This window comes from Cololabis saira, chromosome 17 (genome assembly GCF_033807715.1).
Source record: "Cololabis saira isolate AMF1-May2022 chromosome 17, fColSai1.1, whole genome shotgun sequence".
NCBI lineage: Eukaryota > Metazoa > Chordata > Actinopteri > Beloniformes > Belonidae > Cololabis > Cololabis saira.
The window spans coordinates 29070397-29088300 of NC_084603.1; the positions used below are offsets into that span (position 1 = coordinate 29070397).

The following is a 17904-nucleotide window of genomic DNA, read 5'->3' on the forward strand; positions in this document are numbered from 1 at the left end:
TTGATAAGCAAACATGAGTCCTCCGCTTCCTGCTCCCACTTTTCTCTATGCATGCCAGATACTTTTTCACTAAGTGCACCGCCCTTTCTTTGTTTTGTATTCTTGTAACCGTCCCATCTGTTATGCACCGTTGGCGTCTTAATTGGCAGATCAACAAGCGCTGCATGAAGTGGTTTGTTACAAAGAGGTGTGGCGAGAGTTATTCCTGACCCCAAGATGACCACAGAAGCAACCTAAGGCCTTAGTTGATAAACCTGTAATCCCAAAACCAAATCTGCTTTGCCCTAAGTCTGTTTACCTTCAGAGACCCTGCAACTAGCACTCAAACAAGCGTGAATATCAGGGATCATTTGAAAGCTAAATCTGTTAAAAATTGTACAAAATATTTGTACAAAAGTCATTGTTGGTGTTGTGCTTGTTCATTATTGTGATCATTTTATTTTAGTGTTGTATTTCTGGAGTCCATACTGTTTAGTAAACAAAAGTTGAGCTTGATGAAACATTAATGAATAATCACTTAAATTGATACCATTCAGTCACTCGTTTCACATTAGGGGAACTATCTCACAGTGAATGTGTAAAAGATGATAGCAGTGGGTGGAAGTGACTGAAAATTATCACTTTACCACATGTTAAAAATTAAAAGATAAAACATGGGCCTGAAGCCTTTGTCTAGCTGCTTTACAAAACTGACCCAAAAACGGATGGATTTTGCTGCTAAATTAATTATGAGGTCATTTTTCAACAGATACTAGCTGCAGTGTGTCTAAAGTGTTACCATTTTACCCAACACTGCTTGCTTTTTTCAAAGGTGGTTTGAAATTCATGTATCGTGTACAAATATTGGTAAAGAGTGGAGGTGTGGCTGTACGGTGAGTGAAGAGAAATGCTTACAAGGGTGCAGCTTTGCATTGGTGAAGCCATTACAAGCCGTTACACTTTTTGACAAAACAAAACCGACAATTCTGACATTGAGACAAGGCAGCGGATAATCATTCAATTGTCCATTCATTAAGAAAAAGCAGTTATGTAATGCAGTGATGCATAATGACTGTTATAGCACAACTTCATCTTATAAATGGGGCCAAAAACACCTGGTAACTAGCTGGTGACTTCACCGACTACGTCACATCCAGTGATGCTGGAGACGAGCAAATGCAAAAAAAAAAAAAATGTTTCTTTCACACTTTTGTTAAACCAGATTGTTTACATTTCTACCACATGACGACGGCGTGAAAAACGTTTTGACATTTTACAGGTTTTTTATTTTTAAATTCGAGGAGTTTCCTGTTCAGTTTTTTAACAGGTTTTGCGCAATTCTATTAGTAATGGAAATGCAACCTATATTGATAGGAATGGTATTATGAGTTTTTTGTGTTATGTTGTGGATATCATTATAAATCAAAAGGTTAATCTGCTCAGCTTCAGGGTCCAGAGTTGGCAAAAGCTGGTGTTTTTCTGTGTAGACATGCTGCTCTGATTCGGAGTGCATAGATCTGTAAAGCGGAGTAAACAAATTTAAGTTGCCATGTTAGGATGGATAAAGTATGACATTGCCACCATTACTGAGCTACGCAGGTAATGAGACACCTGACCCTAGTAATATCAAAACTCTGTGCCAATGCATTGAGGTGCACTGAATTCAATCCCTTAAATTGGTGAGGTGGAGTCACTCTTAATTTATTTCAGAAAGGAAAATCGTGCACTTGTCGACCACTGATCGCTACAGGAGTGGCTGACCCTGCTCTGCTGATAGGGTGTCAAATGCTAAGGCGCTCTACAGGCTAATCCTGTGTCACGTCTTTCTCCTCGCTGCTCTTAAAATACCACAACTTCTGTGTTGCAAGTGTGTGGCTGCACGGCAGCACAGCGATAAGCCAATAGATCACATAACTGGAGCTAGCTTTGTGTTAGGGTGTTAGCAAAATAAGTTATTTTTCTGATATTTGGACAAGTTGAACCTTCAGATTATTACTAATTACTACTGTCATTTAGCAGACGCTTTTATCCAAAGCGATTTACATCTTATTACTATTACTTTTTTGTGTCTGGCTTTTTTTTAAATAAAAGGATTACAATAGAAGAATACGGCTACAGTGTTACCGTAGTATTGTTTGCTGCCAGTTGTGTAAAAAAAATCCTCCCAAATCCACACAATAATTTCTATTCGGTATCATAAGGAATTATAGTTTCATAAACACTGGTTGTGATGTGAAAATAATACACAGGATATTTTTCATCTCGCGTTGTTGATGTGCAGCTGCAGTCATTAGACTGAAGACTGCATGTCATCCATCTCCGGTCTGTCCAATCTCAGTTCGGCATTCCTTGCTGTAGCTGCTGGACAACTGTAGTCGATTGCTTGTTGGCCTCGGGCATCCCTGCTGTAAGATCCCCCTCTACCCCCCACCCCTCTGCAGCAGGGACTACTCATTGGCTCCAGTGTGCGCATTCACCCTCAGTGCCAGTGATCAGACTGAAGCTCAGTGGGCACTGCAGTGTTGGATGAGCTGGTCTGTGGATGCGAGTGCTGAATGGGAGCAGTGCCATGTCTCAGGATGGCATTGTCCGTGTTGAGATTCTTTGTTCTCGAAGATTTATTGCAGTGCAGCCTGTATATGTGACTTGACAAAAGACTGCAAACATTAAACTCAGGGGTTTCAACATTATTTTTTTGAATTTTACATAAACTGGTTTACCCAACATCAAATAATTATGGAAGTTGTTCAGTCATACTCTTGAATACTTGTAATAGTATACTAATATTTTAAATTTTTTTGTAAAAAAAAAAACAAAAAAAAAACAAACAACAAAACAATAAAAAAGCATGCAAAAATCACAATATTTACATCGACTAATGTACAATACTTTATATAGTAGGGCTGGGTATTGTGAAGAACCTCACGATTCGATTTCGATTCTTTAGGTTTCGATTTCGATTCGCTATTGATTTAAATGCTTCGATATCGATTCAGTATGACGTAGAAATACACAAATACCTGTTGGCAATTTTTCATTATTTTTATTTTCATGCCTATAACACGTGGCATGTTACTTCACATAGAAATGAACTGAGCAATTAAACTTAGCAGCACCATAATGGCTCAGTGCATTTGTACGGAAGCATATTGCATTCACTGCTCTGTTTTTCTGAATTAACGAGATAATTATCCTGGAGAAAAGTTGCAATGTCCAGCAGATCAGAATGGGCTTTCCGTCTGAACAAACGCAAAGTCCTGAGGTGCCTGCGCAAAGTCAACAAACTAATAACAATACCATCTATATAACTTAAAGACAAGACTATCTCCCAATGTTTCAAACAAAATAAAACTGGATTAAACTGGACAGGCGGAACATGTTTTCTTCCATGACATCGAGCTCTCAAGTGAATGACAGCTTCTTGCAAGTTGTGAGGTATCTGGTTAATTCAGAAAAACAGAGCGGATTTATGTATTCATTAAAATGTTTCTCAGAATTCAGAGATAATTGACTCGTTAATTCAGAAAAACAGAGCAAATTTTTTTTTTTTATTAAAACTTTTCTCGGAATTCTGACAATTATCTCGTTAATTCAGAAAAACAGAGCAGATTTTTTTTCTCAAATGAATGCAATACGCTTCAGTTAGGGCTGGGCGATTTTTGGACAAAAATAAAATCCCGATTTTTTTTTTTTTTTTTTTTTTTTTTTTTTTTTCTCTGAAAACCCGATTTTCGATTTTTTTGGTAAAACTACAAAAAACAATGGAATAAATTGTTTCAAATATTTTATCTTTATTATTAAAGAAAAATAGCAAACAAATGTCCCTATTGGGAATGAAGTGCAATTGAAAGATACTGTAAATCCTCCTTGAATTTAGTAAAGTGACAACATTTACAATTTTCTTGACCAAACAAAGATGACTAGACGAGCTCTGTCTGTAATGCAGCCAGCTGCAAAAAAGGAAAATCGATTTTCCGATTTTCCTTTTTTTTTCCGATTGTGATTAATAAATCCGATTTAGATTTAAAATCGATTAATCGCACAGCCCTAGCTTCAGTACATTTGTACTTTAGTACAAAAGTTCCAAAAAAAAAAAACACACATGACAGTTCTGTGTCAACATGATCCGCAGGTTTGTCGTGTTGCTGTTGTATTTTAGTTCTGCCTGGCACAACTTAAGCTGCTTTCACATATTGCGCGGTTTGCGCCGCGCCCACCGCCGGGTAGGGCGCAGAGTCGGCCAAGATGTCGTTACAGCGCGGCACGGTGAAATTAAAAAATGTTCAATTCGGGCAGGCAGGTGCGGCGCACCGCCGAGCTCTGCTGCGGAGCGGTCCGCACATACACAATGAATGGGAAAGCCGGCGGCGGTCTGCGTTTTGCGCTCTATGTGAAAGGGGCTTTACACAACACCCTACTTTTGTCAGTTTCTCGTGTTCCTTCTTTAAATGGGAATTCAAAATGAGTCCAAACGTCTGATCTGAAAGATTTTCCGCTTGCCATCGTCGTTGTTTGGTCGCGTGCAGCCACCGTCCACAAAACGCGACTCAAAAGAAAATGTTTGCGCACAGCGCCCCCCACTGGCCAGGAGCTGAATCGATTCAGAGGCTTTGCTTAATCAATATTGAATCAGGGAGGGGATAATTGTGATGCATCGATTTTTCTGTATTTTTACCCACCCCTAATATATAGTATGTAATTTGTCTGCATGAAGTATTTGGCTGGTGGCGGTACAACTTTACTTGAGGTTGTGTTTACACGCCCATGACCCGTGGAATGAATGTCCAATTTCTTAACATTGAGTGTGTTTTTACTCTAAGCATGGCTTTGTGAAATTTTAATCAAAAACTTTGAAAGCAAACATCTCAAAAGCCAAGTGATATATTATGTGTTTGGTTTCAGTAATGCTCGTACTTGGTGGATTTTGTTGCCTAGACATTGGTACATTTCACTTTAACCGTTTAAGATCCAGTTCATTGTTCTGATTTAAACAATACATTTCCAGTCTTTTGCTGTCTTACTTGGTTGGTTTCTCAGTTTTTGTCCCAGCTAAATGGCTATGTAGCCTTAATAAAACTATGCATCATTGAGGTATTCAGATATTGTGCAATTTGAAAATGTATTGTTTGTACCGCAGTTCACTTGGCCGTAGGTGTCTTCCCAGAAAATTAGAGCATTCCTTGAGCAGAGAAAAGGCTTTAAATCAAAAATAAAATGGGGATCAAGTCATTGAAAAGTTTAGTAATCATATATTCTTAGTGTAAAAACCAATTTTAATGTCACTCAAACACTAAATCTAGTTAAGCTAAGGTTGGTTACACTTTTATGAAAATAACCCTGATGTATTTTCTGTTATCTCTACTTGAGACAGAAAGAAACCAACCAATCAGGACCAGGAGGAGTCTGACTACCATACCTGCTCTATGTGCTTTCCTTTGTCATCTGGACAAACCACAAACATCAAATACATTTAGATTTCACAGAAAATAAAATGTGTAACTGTTTACATTCAGTATTAAGTTCTATTTCATTAACAAAGCAAAACAAAAAAAACTTTAATCCCTGCACCACAAGCGCCAACCATCTTACTTCTGCCTTGGCCCGCATGAGCAATTAAGTTTCGTTGCAGTTCCCCGACTGACCGCTAAAGCCTGGATTATAGTTCTGCACTACACCAACGCAGGGCACACGCCGTCGCTGTGACGCCGTCGTGAACCCTTCGGACTTCTGTCACTCCATTTCTCCACGGTGCAATACCCCCCGCGAGCGCTAGGGGGGGTGCATTCTTTTCCTGAAGAGATAAGGACAAACTATTGTGCAAAAAACCGAACCGGAAATGCGTTGCTACCAAGCAAACCAATCACAGCCCTCTCGGTCTGCGTTGGGTCTGCCGCGACGCGTAGTTACAATTTTTGGGAGGTGCACGCCGTGGGGTGCGTGTCGCGGGAGCAACCTGCGGCGCACGCTTGGCGTCAATTTAACGCAGAACCATAATCCAGGCTTAATGGCTGGCTCCAAATGCGAGTCAATCTCCATTATTAAATGGTATATTCTGCCGGCAGCTCTGCCAGCAGCTCTGCACATATTTCGGCAGGGTTCAGACTAAAGCTAACTTTGATTGATAGGCGGTGGGCGTGTTGCTGTCAGCCTGTCAACATGGCTGCCCCTCGTACGAGCAAAAATGTGATTTCAAAACCGATCTTCAGAAACCAATGGGTCATATGACCGAATGCTTCGTCCATAGTTATATATGGCCTCAGCTGCTTCAGTGCTCTTTTTGGAGGTGTATATTTGTAAATATGTGACATGCATCAAATGTAATTAAGGTGTTTTTCTGTTTGACATCTGCAGTGATAACGTTTCTTAAAATTAATTGATATTTCTGCTTTCCTTCATTTATAGGGAAATGAAGCCAGTTACCCCCTGGAAATGTGCTCACATTGTAAGTAACTTCAGTCTTTTTAATCTAATTATTTTAGGTTTTATTGTCTTATTTTTTTATCTTTTCTGATTTTATTTTTATTGTATTTCTTGCCAAGCATTTTATGCATTCAGATGTATATTTTTCAGGGATTGACATGAGTAGTTGTTTAGCAGGACTTGCCAGCAACCCAAAGCCCACTGATTTGTTTATTGCTATTGTTTTTTTTCTTTTAATCAAATTTCCATCCATTAACTTCCACGTATCCGAGTTGGGGTCGCGGGGACAGCAGAGAGGCTCAGGCCTCCCTCCCTCCCTGGCCACCTCCTCCAGCTCCTCTGAGGGAATACTGAGGTATTCCCAGGCCAGCTGAGAGACTTAATCTCTCCAGGGTGTCCTGGTTCTTCCCCAGGGCCTTCTCCCAGTTGGGCATGCCTTAAACACCTCCCGTCTGGGGAGCATCCTCACCACAAGCCAGAACCACTTCAACTGGCTCCTCTCAATGTGGAGGAGCAGTGACTCTATTTTGAGTCCCTCCCGGATAACTGAACTCCTCACCCTATCTCTAAGGGAGACGGGCTCTCCCTTATGAAGGAAACTCCTCTCAGCTGCTCGTTCTTTCGGTCACTACCCACAGCCCGTGACCGTAGGTGAAGGAGGGAATGTAGACTGGGCGAGTCCTGGGCGAGGAACATGTGGCTCTTTGCTGTTTAATATCCATAATAGGTCAGCAATTACGCTTAGCGTGGCCCATCCCCTCAGGACCAGTCAGCCTTGGGACGACCCTTCCAGTTGCAATGGCCCACAACCCCATAGCTCCTCCTCTGTCGCCTCAACGGAATAAACCAGCGCTCATCTTGGCAACGCATGATGTCATTCCATTTAAACAGTGCAGGATGCTTCCAATGCTGCTTTGTGTGCATATATTAAGTTATGTTTTTGTGAAGATATTTTTGAATCAGTCCTGTGTTCTCGCTCATGTTCACATGTATTTGTCTTTGAGTTGCTGAGGATCTGACTTGCATTTCTTTTTTGCTGGTATCCGTCGTCTTTGCTGCCTGATGATACGTGAGCACAATATCAGCTCCATGTTGCTGTAGTTGTCAGAGATGCAGATTTCTCACCAGTTCTGTCAAATGGCTCATTTTGTACTTGAAGGCTGTTAAGAACCAGGTTAAAATGGGTCCGCTGCCGCATGCGTTTAATGAGCGCTGAGACTGTGTCTGATCCCTCTGTAGTGTAGGTGGGCTTTGGGGACCATGTCCATGTTTAGATTAGTCTCATCCTTCATCCACCGTTAGTAATTTTTACATCAAGTCTTTGAAAATTGCTGCTGATATTGTTGCTACTGCGGTTTTGAAGCACATGTAGGAGGCAGAGGCAGGCAAATTTCTCAGAGGAAATGGATTTAGATACGTTCCTGTGAAGATTTCAGTAATATATGTTGGAACCTAAGTTGGTGCAACAACAGACTTTATACGATTTTATTCTTAAAATATAATCCAAGTATCTCATTTCGGCTAAATGACCCAGCCAACACACTCAGAAATGACAGCATATGTTAAGTGACATGTCTTGTTAAAGGAGCAAAGACACGCTGTGGCTTCTCCGTTCTTATATTGTTCTACTTTAACATCATGGGGAACTGAACCTCGGCCTGGCATCGTTCCATCCTTGGGATTATGTCACTAAAGACAGGGGAGGTTAGTTTTTAAGATCCCAGTCTGAAGTGATCTAATCAAGGATCTCTGTATTCAGTCCTGTGTTTTTTTAAGGTCTTCATTCCACTTCTGTGTCCAGTTGTCTCTCTGCTTGGTTTGTCCTGTTCAGTATTGAATGTTTTTTGTCTTAACCCTTTCTCCTTAACTGCCCTATGTCCTACTTTCTTTTTCTTTTTATAGGCACCATATAAGCATGAAAGAAATTATTTGGAGAAGAAATTGAGCTATCAAAATATTTAGTTCAATAAATATTGACAGTTTCTGGTTTCAATCAAATTAGTCCATTAAGGCAAAAATGATTTACGAGACTAAGAGCGTTACAGGTACTTTTTAGCGTGTGAATTTGACAGTTTAGATACTGGAATGATGTCCTTGTCATGTATTACGGAGGAACTTTTTTCAATTCCAGAAATAAACATTACTCCTACTTCTAGCTGTAACTCTGCGTTTCTCTAGATCTTGTTCTTTCTTTGGCCGTATTCCTCTGTCTCTGTTACCCTCAGTCGACAGAGCAGCTGTTGGGTTCGTCAAGTGCTTGGACAGGCGAGCACTGGCTGGGAAGAAATGGGCTCCAACATGCTGATCTCAGAAATTCATCCAGCTGGACGAGGACGTTTTCTAAATGTGTTGCCTTTTTATATGATTTAATTGTGAAATAAGGGCAGGCTAGGGGATGAATCTTTAAAGGGATTCACCCTTTTGCCAATGCGGTATCTCGTTGCTGGTGGCTTTATTGAGCTTAGATCGGGCAAAATCTTAATGGCCTGCTTGTAACGGCATGCACATTTAGACACACAAACCAGACTGAGTCTGTGTCTGAGCTCCACACTCGCATGCCCTTTTGCAGTACACACTTTTGCTAAAGAGCATGCACATGCGTGCTCTGTTCCTCCACTCTTGCCACCCCAACACAAAGCCAACAGCAAGCCTGAAAGCATTGCAGCTCTGTGTGTGGCTGCCCAAAATAATCAACGAGCGGCTTGCTGGAGTTTCTTGTTGCTAGGGGTTTCCCTGAGGGCGGGAGCCAGAGCCTCTGTTGGTGGGGTGGCGGTGGGGGGGGGGTTGGGGGTTTTCTGATGACGGCACAGCTATAAATAAACGGACATCAATGTGCTGCCCTGCTTTTGTCCTCAGTTTGGTTCATGCAGGCAAGCTGTACATTATCAGAGCCACCAGACTAATCAGCCTAATGCACAGAGTGGTGGAGTTCTCCTCTGTCGTACACGCGGCTGTAAAGCCTCGTCTTACCTGTGGTCTAAATGAGATCAGGCTCAGGGAGTGTCAACAATAAGGTGTGCATCTCTTTATTTACTGCGAGAAAGTGCTTGGTTTTTTAAATCTAGTTTCTGTTTTTTACCCAAATGTTTCAGCTGACACTGTACACGCAAGTTTTAACTTCTTGTTCTTTAATGAATCATCCTGTCATTCATTAATTGCATGAACGTAAACATAATTATGTGAATTTAGGACTGTCTTGAAAATAGATTCTTGTTTTTTCCACGGCTAAAGGGCTGTTTTGGGGTTGCCCGCTTCTTTTGTGGGTGTTGGGTCCCCACAAGGCAACTTTTGACTGTTTTTTAAAGGTGGAAAAAAAAATCAGAAGTACCAACTCTAGTTAGTTCGGAAGGCCATGGAAACCTGCTGTTTGGGATTTGATGCTGAATGGTTAAACTTTGAGCAAAAGTCAGCTTAGAAAAACCAGCAATCCAGAAAAACGATGTGTAAAACAGCAGACAGTTTCTTAAACATTTTCGTCAGTAAAATTTGTCAGCTTACACAGCTCCAAACTGTCATCTTTGCTTTTTTAATGTTGGCCTTTTATTCTAATAGATCCACATGGCATTCATAATTTGTTTGTCATGACACCTGTAAGAACCTGAATTGCAATAGAAACAAAATCTGAAAGTATAACTCTTTGTAATGATGTGATGGAAGTTTAGTCCTAAAGATGGGATTTATTTTTTTATTTTTTTAAAAAAGGAAGAAATGGAAGCTTGTACTGAGAAAAACTGGCAGTCAAATTTTTTAGAGGGATTGTAAAAGTTAAGTAAAAAGTGTTTCTAAGGCTTTTTGTCATATATGAAGTGAAATGGGTTGTAAGGAACAAGACAATGGTTGTTTCATCCACTAGGAATCCCATATTGGTGACTATAACTTGAATTTCTTATGTTATTTCTGTAGTATTATCCAGTATGGATACTGCACCCACACTTAGGGCGATACAGCAAAAATATATCATGATTATTATTATTTATTTATTTATTTTTAAATCACGATTTAGATTTTATTGCAATCTTAAATTAAAAAAAGAAAAACAAACTATTGGAAAAGTATTTACGGCTGGGCAGCTCCTACTGCGGGTCAGCTACTTTAACTAGGTGTTTTGAACCCCTCATTTTTGTACCATATCCTTTGATAACGGTAACGGCCTCTGTTACCTCTTTACATCGTTCGGTTGGCTAATCATATGGAGTGCCTTTGTCAAATGTCTTATCTGTGTTGGTCTCACGCTACCTGCTGCCTGCGGTACCAGCGGGCCTCTCACTGTTTGGCTCTCAGCTTGGGGTGCTTCCTCTTCAGGGGATTAAACAGATTCGTCGTGTTACCACATGACGTGCGAACAGTTTCAGTGCACACTTTGCAAATCACATTTACTTTAGCTCGATCACTTGCAGAAAATCCAAACCAATTCCATATAATTGAGGTGGAATGTTTTTAGCGACCAACTCCGTTTGGCCTTCAGCCATCGCTCTCCATGCGCTACCGCTACACAAACAGGGAGGCGGGTAGGAAAGCGTGTAACTGCCCGTCATTTGCTATGATTGGTTGGTCAGGTTGACGACGTCAAGACATCTGGTGAGTCAGTGCATCAGCATAGAACTGCGATCCATAGAATGTGTCCTATGCAATCCCACAATCTCCGCAGTTTGAAAGGTCGTCTTCATGTTGTGCTCCTCCACGATCTAATATCGTCATATCGCCCACCCCACCCACACTTAATGACGAGAACCTCGTTATTCCATTAAGAATTGTCATCCATCAAACTCGCGCATGTACAATCTTCTCATGTGTATTTTCCCCTCATGCCTTAGCTTGTGTGCTTGGAGAGCTTTATACGGCAGGGTTTAGACTGTAGTTTTCAGAAAAGCACCAGCTGATTTTTTTTTTTTGCTCCCTCCTCCCCTGCTGTTCAGGTTTGCTGTGTTAATGGAGTCACATGTCTCCATTAATGTCCAGGGTGAGAGCTAAGCATGCTTAAGAGGACACAATCATTAATGACATTTTGGGAACATTGCGTTTTTATAATTAAACAAGAATGGGGAGGGGAAAACAGCTTTTCTGTGAACACAGCTGCACTGCTTTCTGATGGTTGGCTGGAGCTAGCAGGCTGGTTTCACAGGCTTTAACAGAACAGGTGGTTGCAGGCCAATATAATAAAAAAAATACTGGTGATGAACTTTCTGATTCTTCATGCAAAACTTAGCCTTTCCTGCTATAGGTCAAATGAACTTAGATTTCCAGATGACTTCATCTGCAGGAATTTGAAGCCCGCCAACTGGCTCGGTTGCTTTAAAACATCAAAACCAATGCAGAACAAGCTACTGTATGCAGCACCGCAGGCCATGTTTTATCAGATTGGCTCCTGTGTGCACTCAGGGGCGGGTGACATCTACATATGTATGCGTTTTCATGCATTCACCTCCTGAAAAATGGTTGAGTTGTTCCTCTGTGTGTGTGTGTGTGTATGTGGGCTACTTTGGGGGGCTAATGGATTCCAGTTGCCTAGTAACACTTGCGGGTGCATACAGCGTTTATAAAGATGTGTGTGCGCTCTGTGGTGGAGTACTTGAGATCATCATAATCATCTCATGGTTACATCGGGCGTCCCTCAGAGCTGCTCATTAGCACGGTGACTTTGCATATCTCTGAATGCTGTACTACTCATTGAATTTTAATTTTTTGGGGAAAGATTTCTTATAAAATCTGTTAAATTAAACCCTGGATATTGGTACGTTTGAGGATATCATTTTTTATTACAAAAAAAAGTGTAAAAATACATTTGCTGAATCAAACTGCACTCAAAGTTTCAGTGCATTAAAGAATCTTTGCTCAAGAACATCATAATACATCATACTTCACATCCTGTAAAACCAGCTGCACGGGACGGAGGTTTAAGCATCTGAGTTTGCACCATTGCCCACATCAAGCCAGTTTGCTGCCAAAGGCTCAAGCATACAATTTGTGGCTTAATGCTGTTGTTAAAAACACACCACCGTCATCCTCCTCATCTGTAAGTGGAGGAATTGTAGAAGGCCAGAGAGCTACAGCGGCAGGATCCATTTTGAAGGTCACATCTGTTTATAGTATTTTCCTCAGTATTTTTCTGTAAAAGCATTGGTAATGTGTGAAACTAAGCTAAAAATACAACATATTAACTCTATTATCTTATATCAAACACAGCCTGTTTTTCTATGATTGTTTGTACAGGTGTTGTTGAGGGGCGACAAAAACAACAAAACAGAAAATGCCATGCCTTTCTTCCTCACACAAAGCTGTCCTGTAAATTCAGTTAGTTCTAGTTTTGTTTATTTCCTTCTTGTTGGATGTAAACCATGACTCTTTTCGTGTAATTTCAGTTTTTTGTTGTTTTTTAAAAGGATTTTGGCTGCAATAAAGGGGGAGGGAAGTCTGCACTTGTAAAGCTACTTAATGATTGAGGAATTTGGGCACACACACTGAAGAGTTGCATAATCCCATGAGATAAGGGTTGTAAAATCAAATCGCATGAATTTATTGGCCACTTAAACAATGATGTAATTCTACAATCTGTTCTTCTTGACTATTGCGGTTTTCAGAAAGGTCTCCATGTCATAGTTGGACTAACTGCTGTAGTAAATGTGCCATAAGTGTTGTTTGGGTCAGCTGGGTGCCATGCTGGGCTGTAATACTGGCAGTTATGTGACTTGTTAGTTGGAGACTGAGAAGGGGGCTCAAACTGTGAGAAGGCTGTTATGTTTTTTTTTTTTTTTTTTTATCAGCATAACAGAAAGTTTAGTATAGTGAATGCTATCAAATTTGCACTATTGAGCACCTTCCTGCACAAATTAGAATATTAGTGAACGTGTGCAGACTTTTCTGGGATTGGTCAAACATGGGGCTCATGGGCTTAGATTGAATCCTGGCATATAACATTCAAAGATTGACATGATAAAGGAAAAAAGCTCCACAACTAAGGATAACTGGCTTAGTTGGGAACAGTGCTGCATACTGCATACAATCATCTCTCCCTTATTTACCCTTGGAAAAACAGGCGCACAATACCATCGTGTCGCCGCCGGTGTATCCGAAGTCAAAAACAGTTTTCTAAGCTGACTTTAATAAACCTGATTCTGATACTGATAATTTAACTGATTAAGAGACACATTTTCACTTAACCAACAAAAATATGTTGTCTTTGCAACTTCTAATGCTATGGGTTGACCTACTTTTGTTTCATTGTGATTAAGTTGGGATTCAAGTGGGTCTCGTTTCTATTTCCTTCCAAAAATTTTGTGAAAAGTAAGACTAAACTTCAGGTGGAGCTCCTCATAGATAAGTGAACAGGTTATTCCACCTCTCCCTGAAAAGGGCATTCTGCCGTTAGCTGAGGATTGCCCCTGTAATTAAAGTTAATGGTGAACAGAGTGAGAGGGTAGCCCTGAGGTGCACGCTGCTGTTGGTTTTTATTGCCCTGCACAGAATGTGGGCAGGGCCACAACCACAGGATGAGGCTGAATCAGAGATAAACAGTGTTCTCATACGTGCACTTAAATGCTGACAAAGGCGTGTTTATCTGTGCAACAAGCTTTCTTGAACAATGGCTGCACCGTGCTTCACCCGCCATCGGTAGTATTGATGTCCCGCGTACAGGCTCGGCTGGTGTCGTCTGCTGTGAGCAGGAAACGGGAGGCTGCTGATAAAGTGCTTTGTGTTACAGGACAGCAGCGTGCTCGGCTCTGATAACTCAAGCCTGGTGGACACGGACACCCTGTGGTGTACATACCTCTCAGATTTTGAATCTGTTTGCTTGCATGGACGTTTCTAGAAATCTGGAAACCTCTTCTTTTAATTGGGAAAACTATATGTGCAAATGTTATGGAAAATGGATACACAATGACAGATGGTGATTGGATGCAGAAGCGTACTGTTTGCTATAAATGCATAGGGCGAAAGTCGGCAGGTTTTTAAAAAGCACACAGCTGTAGTTTACCAGTATCTAAATGTTAAAACATGTACAAATGCACAGCAAAGCTCGAACTTCCTAAGTATTTCATTAATTCTCCTGTTAAATGTCACTAGTGACCTTGCTGCAGTGGGTACTTTCCCTCGTTAGTGGTTGCTCCTAGTTTTTGGCTAAATGGATGTATTGTGGTTTAGGGCTGGGTATCGATTCAAATGTTAAGAATCGATTCGATTCCGATTCTTAATATTCAGAATCGATTATCATGATTCGATCCGATTCGATATTGATTTGGTTAGTGTGATTTAATATGTTTTTTGAACTGTTGCCTGAATTATATGACTGTAAAATAACTAGTGAAATAATAATTTCACAATAATTATTGTGAAATAACTAAGAAATAAATAACTCAAACAGGCCTTTCAATATCCATTTGAAGTGCAAAAAAGAAAAATTGCAACAGTTCATGCAGTAAACAAATCATTTTAGCTTATATAATTTATTCTGTCACCACGCACACATATTGCCATGAAGCACCTGGCATTTTTCAGAAGTGAAGAACTACTGGGATTAAAGTTCACCTGGCGAAAGTGATGAGAAAAAAAAAAATCGATGTTTAGACATAAGAATCGATTTTTAGGAATTAATATGAGAATCGATTTAGAATCGGAAAATCAATTTTTTTCAACACAGGCCTATTGTGGTTAGTGGATCCACGACTTGGAGCAGTCAGCTTGTTGTATTTCACTGGACAGGCGAATAGGCATAATCTCCTTCTTTTTCCTTTTTCTCTCTTTTTGTTTTTAATTCCACCTCCCAACCAAAATATAATGCTCCTGTCGGTTTTGTGCACCCGATGCACCTCCAGTAATTGTATCGTACCATGCTACTTCTTTTACTATTGGACATGGAAAGAAAAAAGAAGCATGACGTCATGTTTAAAATTCTTAGAGCCTGTACGTGTAGCCGTGTGGGATTAGCAGAAACTACCAGGAATTATGTGCAAGAGGTTTCTATGCGGTTGCAAAAAAAAACATTTTTAAAGACTGTCACAGTAGCAAAAGCATACGTAAACGATGCCAATACTGTCAGAAATATTCTAGTGTCCATTTGCTTTTACTAATGAAGATATTCAGTAATTTTTGTACAATTTTGAGGTAATTCTAACTTACAAATAAGTCTGTAAGTGCAACTGAGTTGCACAATCAACTTTCTCCGACAGCTTGATTCTTTGTTTCCTTTCCTAAAGGCTGATCATTTAACAACCACGGGGAGAGTCTGTCACTGTGGTTGCAGCCATCCCAACTTTCTCCTTCTCGGCCCGTCTTCCTCACCCTCCCTCATTCCTCCGCTCCTCCTCCACCACACTTGCACTCGGATTACTCATGGAGCTGATGTAGCACAGCACGGTTGAGTGCTGAAACCCAGAACACCACCCACAACCACCGCTCTCCCTCTCTTTCTTGCATCATGTAATAAGAAGCAGAATGTTTGCATAACAGTTGTTTCAACTTTAAATCCCGGTCTTGTTTGCTTCAGTGGAATGAGGACTTTGTGATAATAAGAAAATATTGTATTAGTGTGATAACAGGACCTGCCTTATACAGTAGATGTAATGGTGGGGGGGGGGGGGGGGGGCTAATGTTTCTCCCTGATGTCCGGCTGTACAAGCCAGAGCATACAGTTCATTATTAGACTCACACATTCTGGGAATTTTCAAAGTTGAAAACTTTCCTTTGGCATTAATGGAAATAAATGGGAATTATCAGGATAATATGGGATTAATCTGATGGGATTGGAATGAACTGGATATTTGGGAAATTGAAAGTTAGTCTGAGTTAAAGATATTTATACAATGACTTTAAAAGAACAACCTCATGAACTGGAAATGCATTTGCTCCGTTGCACCTTCAAACCAGTGACCTGTCGTGTTCTTCATGGAAGCATATTCCTTATTGACGGCCAGGAGATTGAAGTTTATTTATTCTCATTTCACATCTGCCTTTCACTTGGCAGCTCAGTTTTTTTTATCTCACCTAAGCTCTCTCTTTACCGCTCCGTTCTGTGAAGTCACCATTCCTCAGTTCAGTTTTCAGCCTTATCGCTGGTCGTCACCCAGCTGAACTGGATTTCCTTGTGAAGGTCAACAAACCTGATCAGAACTGGTTCAGAGTTCTATCGCTCATAAACGTGTCACAATGCATGAAGATTAATAACTGTGCCATTTAGGACCCCAGATTAAAGCATGTAAGGTAATACTCTGTGGTTGGCCAGTGTGATCACCTGACTGTAGGTAAATGAGGTTATAGTAATTAAAAACTGGCCTTGTTGCGTTTGGATTACTCCTTTGCTACTGGCGAGAGAGCTGAAGCGTTTTGTGATGGCAGGGGAACAAAAGATCCAAATGCCTTCTGAGAAAAACGGATCAGTCAAGACAGGCTGTAAGTTTACTAAAGTTGTATTTGCTTGTATGTCTTCTGTTTCCTTTTGAGTTCCCCCCTCATCCCTGTCCACTGCTTTGTTTTTTTTAATTTGGATCCATAGCAGTGTCATCAGCATTGTCACGTTTGGTTTCCTGTCTTATTTTCAGTTCAGCAAGTGGATCTTTTTTTTCACCGTTTTTGCTCTTATTGCAGATCTAGCTGGAGAAGCACAAAACACTGTATAGTGTGTTTTTTTATTTTTAGTGTGGGTTTGTGGTTTGGAGGAGTCGGCTCAAGTGTGTCAGCCAGAAATGTTCTTATTGACCTAGTTGCAAGTGTTGGCCTCTCAGATTTACGACCACGGTTCATGCAGGTGTTTGCAGAGACATTTATATCTGTATACATGTCCTGTGCCTTCGTTAATCTTTTCCTTCCAATGTAAATACGCTTTACATTGCTGCAGGGGAGCAATGCACCGTACACTATCCTTGTTTGTTTGTTTATTTTCCTAAACTCTCATGTCCTTGTGTAGCATTAGAGGGCTGCCAGGCTCATGTTCATCCACCCACAACACACAATTTTTGCAATCATGAAATTCAAGAAGATGGAGAGAAACATCAGCTGAATGTTCACACACAAAAATCTCATCCAGATCTTTTCCTTCTGTGTCTTTTCTCTTTGTCCAGTCGATGCTGATGAGATTAAGAGGCTAGGGAAGAGGTTTAAGAAACTCGACCTAGATAACTCTGGCTCGCTCAGCGTGGAGGAGTTCATGTCCTTGCCGGAGCTGCAACAGAACCCGCTGGTGCAAAGGGTTATCGACATATTCGACACGGATGGGAACGGAGAAGTGGACTTTAAAGGTATGCAGTAAACGTTTGACAGGGTGTAGAATTACCGGTACATGATTCAGCTGCTGTATTCTGGTCTGTCATTTTGTTTGGAAAACTTTAGACTACAACAATACTGGTCACGGTGCTCATGCAAAGCTTTAGAGTTCATGTTATTCCTGAATTACTGCTCTCATGTTCACAGCAGCGTCATGTCTAATCCTCACGTCATAACTAGAGCTGGGGATCCATTCAAATGTCAAGAATCGATTCGATTCCGATTCTTAAGATTCAGAATCGATTATCACCA

General features: G+C 40.7%; 1 protein-coding gene across 1 annotated transcript in view; it reads left to right on the top strand.

The window, feature by feature from the left end:
* LOC133463362 (calcineurin subunit B type 1) overlaps positions 1-17904 on the top strand; it is a 33211-nt gene that overhangs the window by 10434 nt on the left and 4873 nt on the right. Inside the window, exons 2-3 of the mRNA XM_061744865.1 lie at positions 6382-6421; positions 17451-17627. Of these exons, the coding sequence (XP_061600849.1) occupies positions 6382-6421; positions 17451-17627 (217 nt within the window). The remainder of the gene's footprint in view (positions 1-6381; positions 6422-17450; positions 17628-17904) is intronic.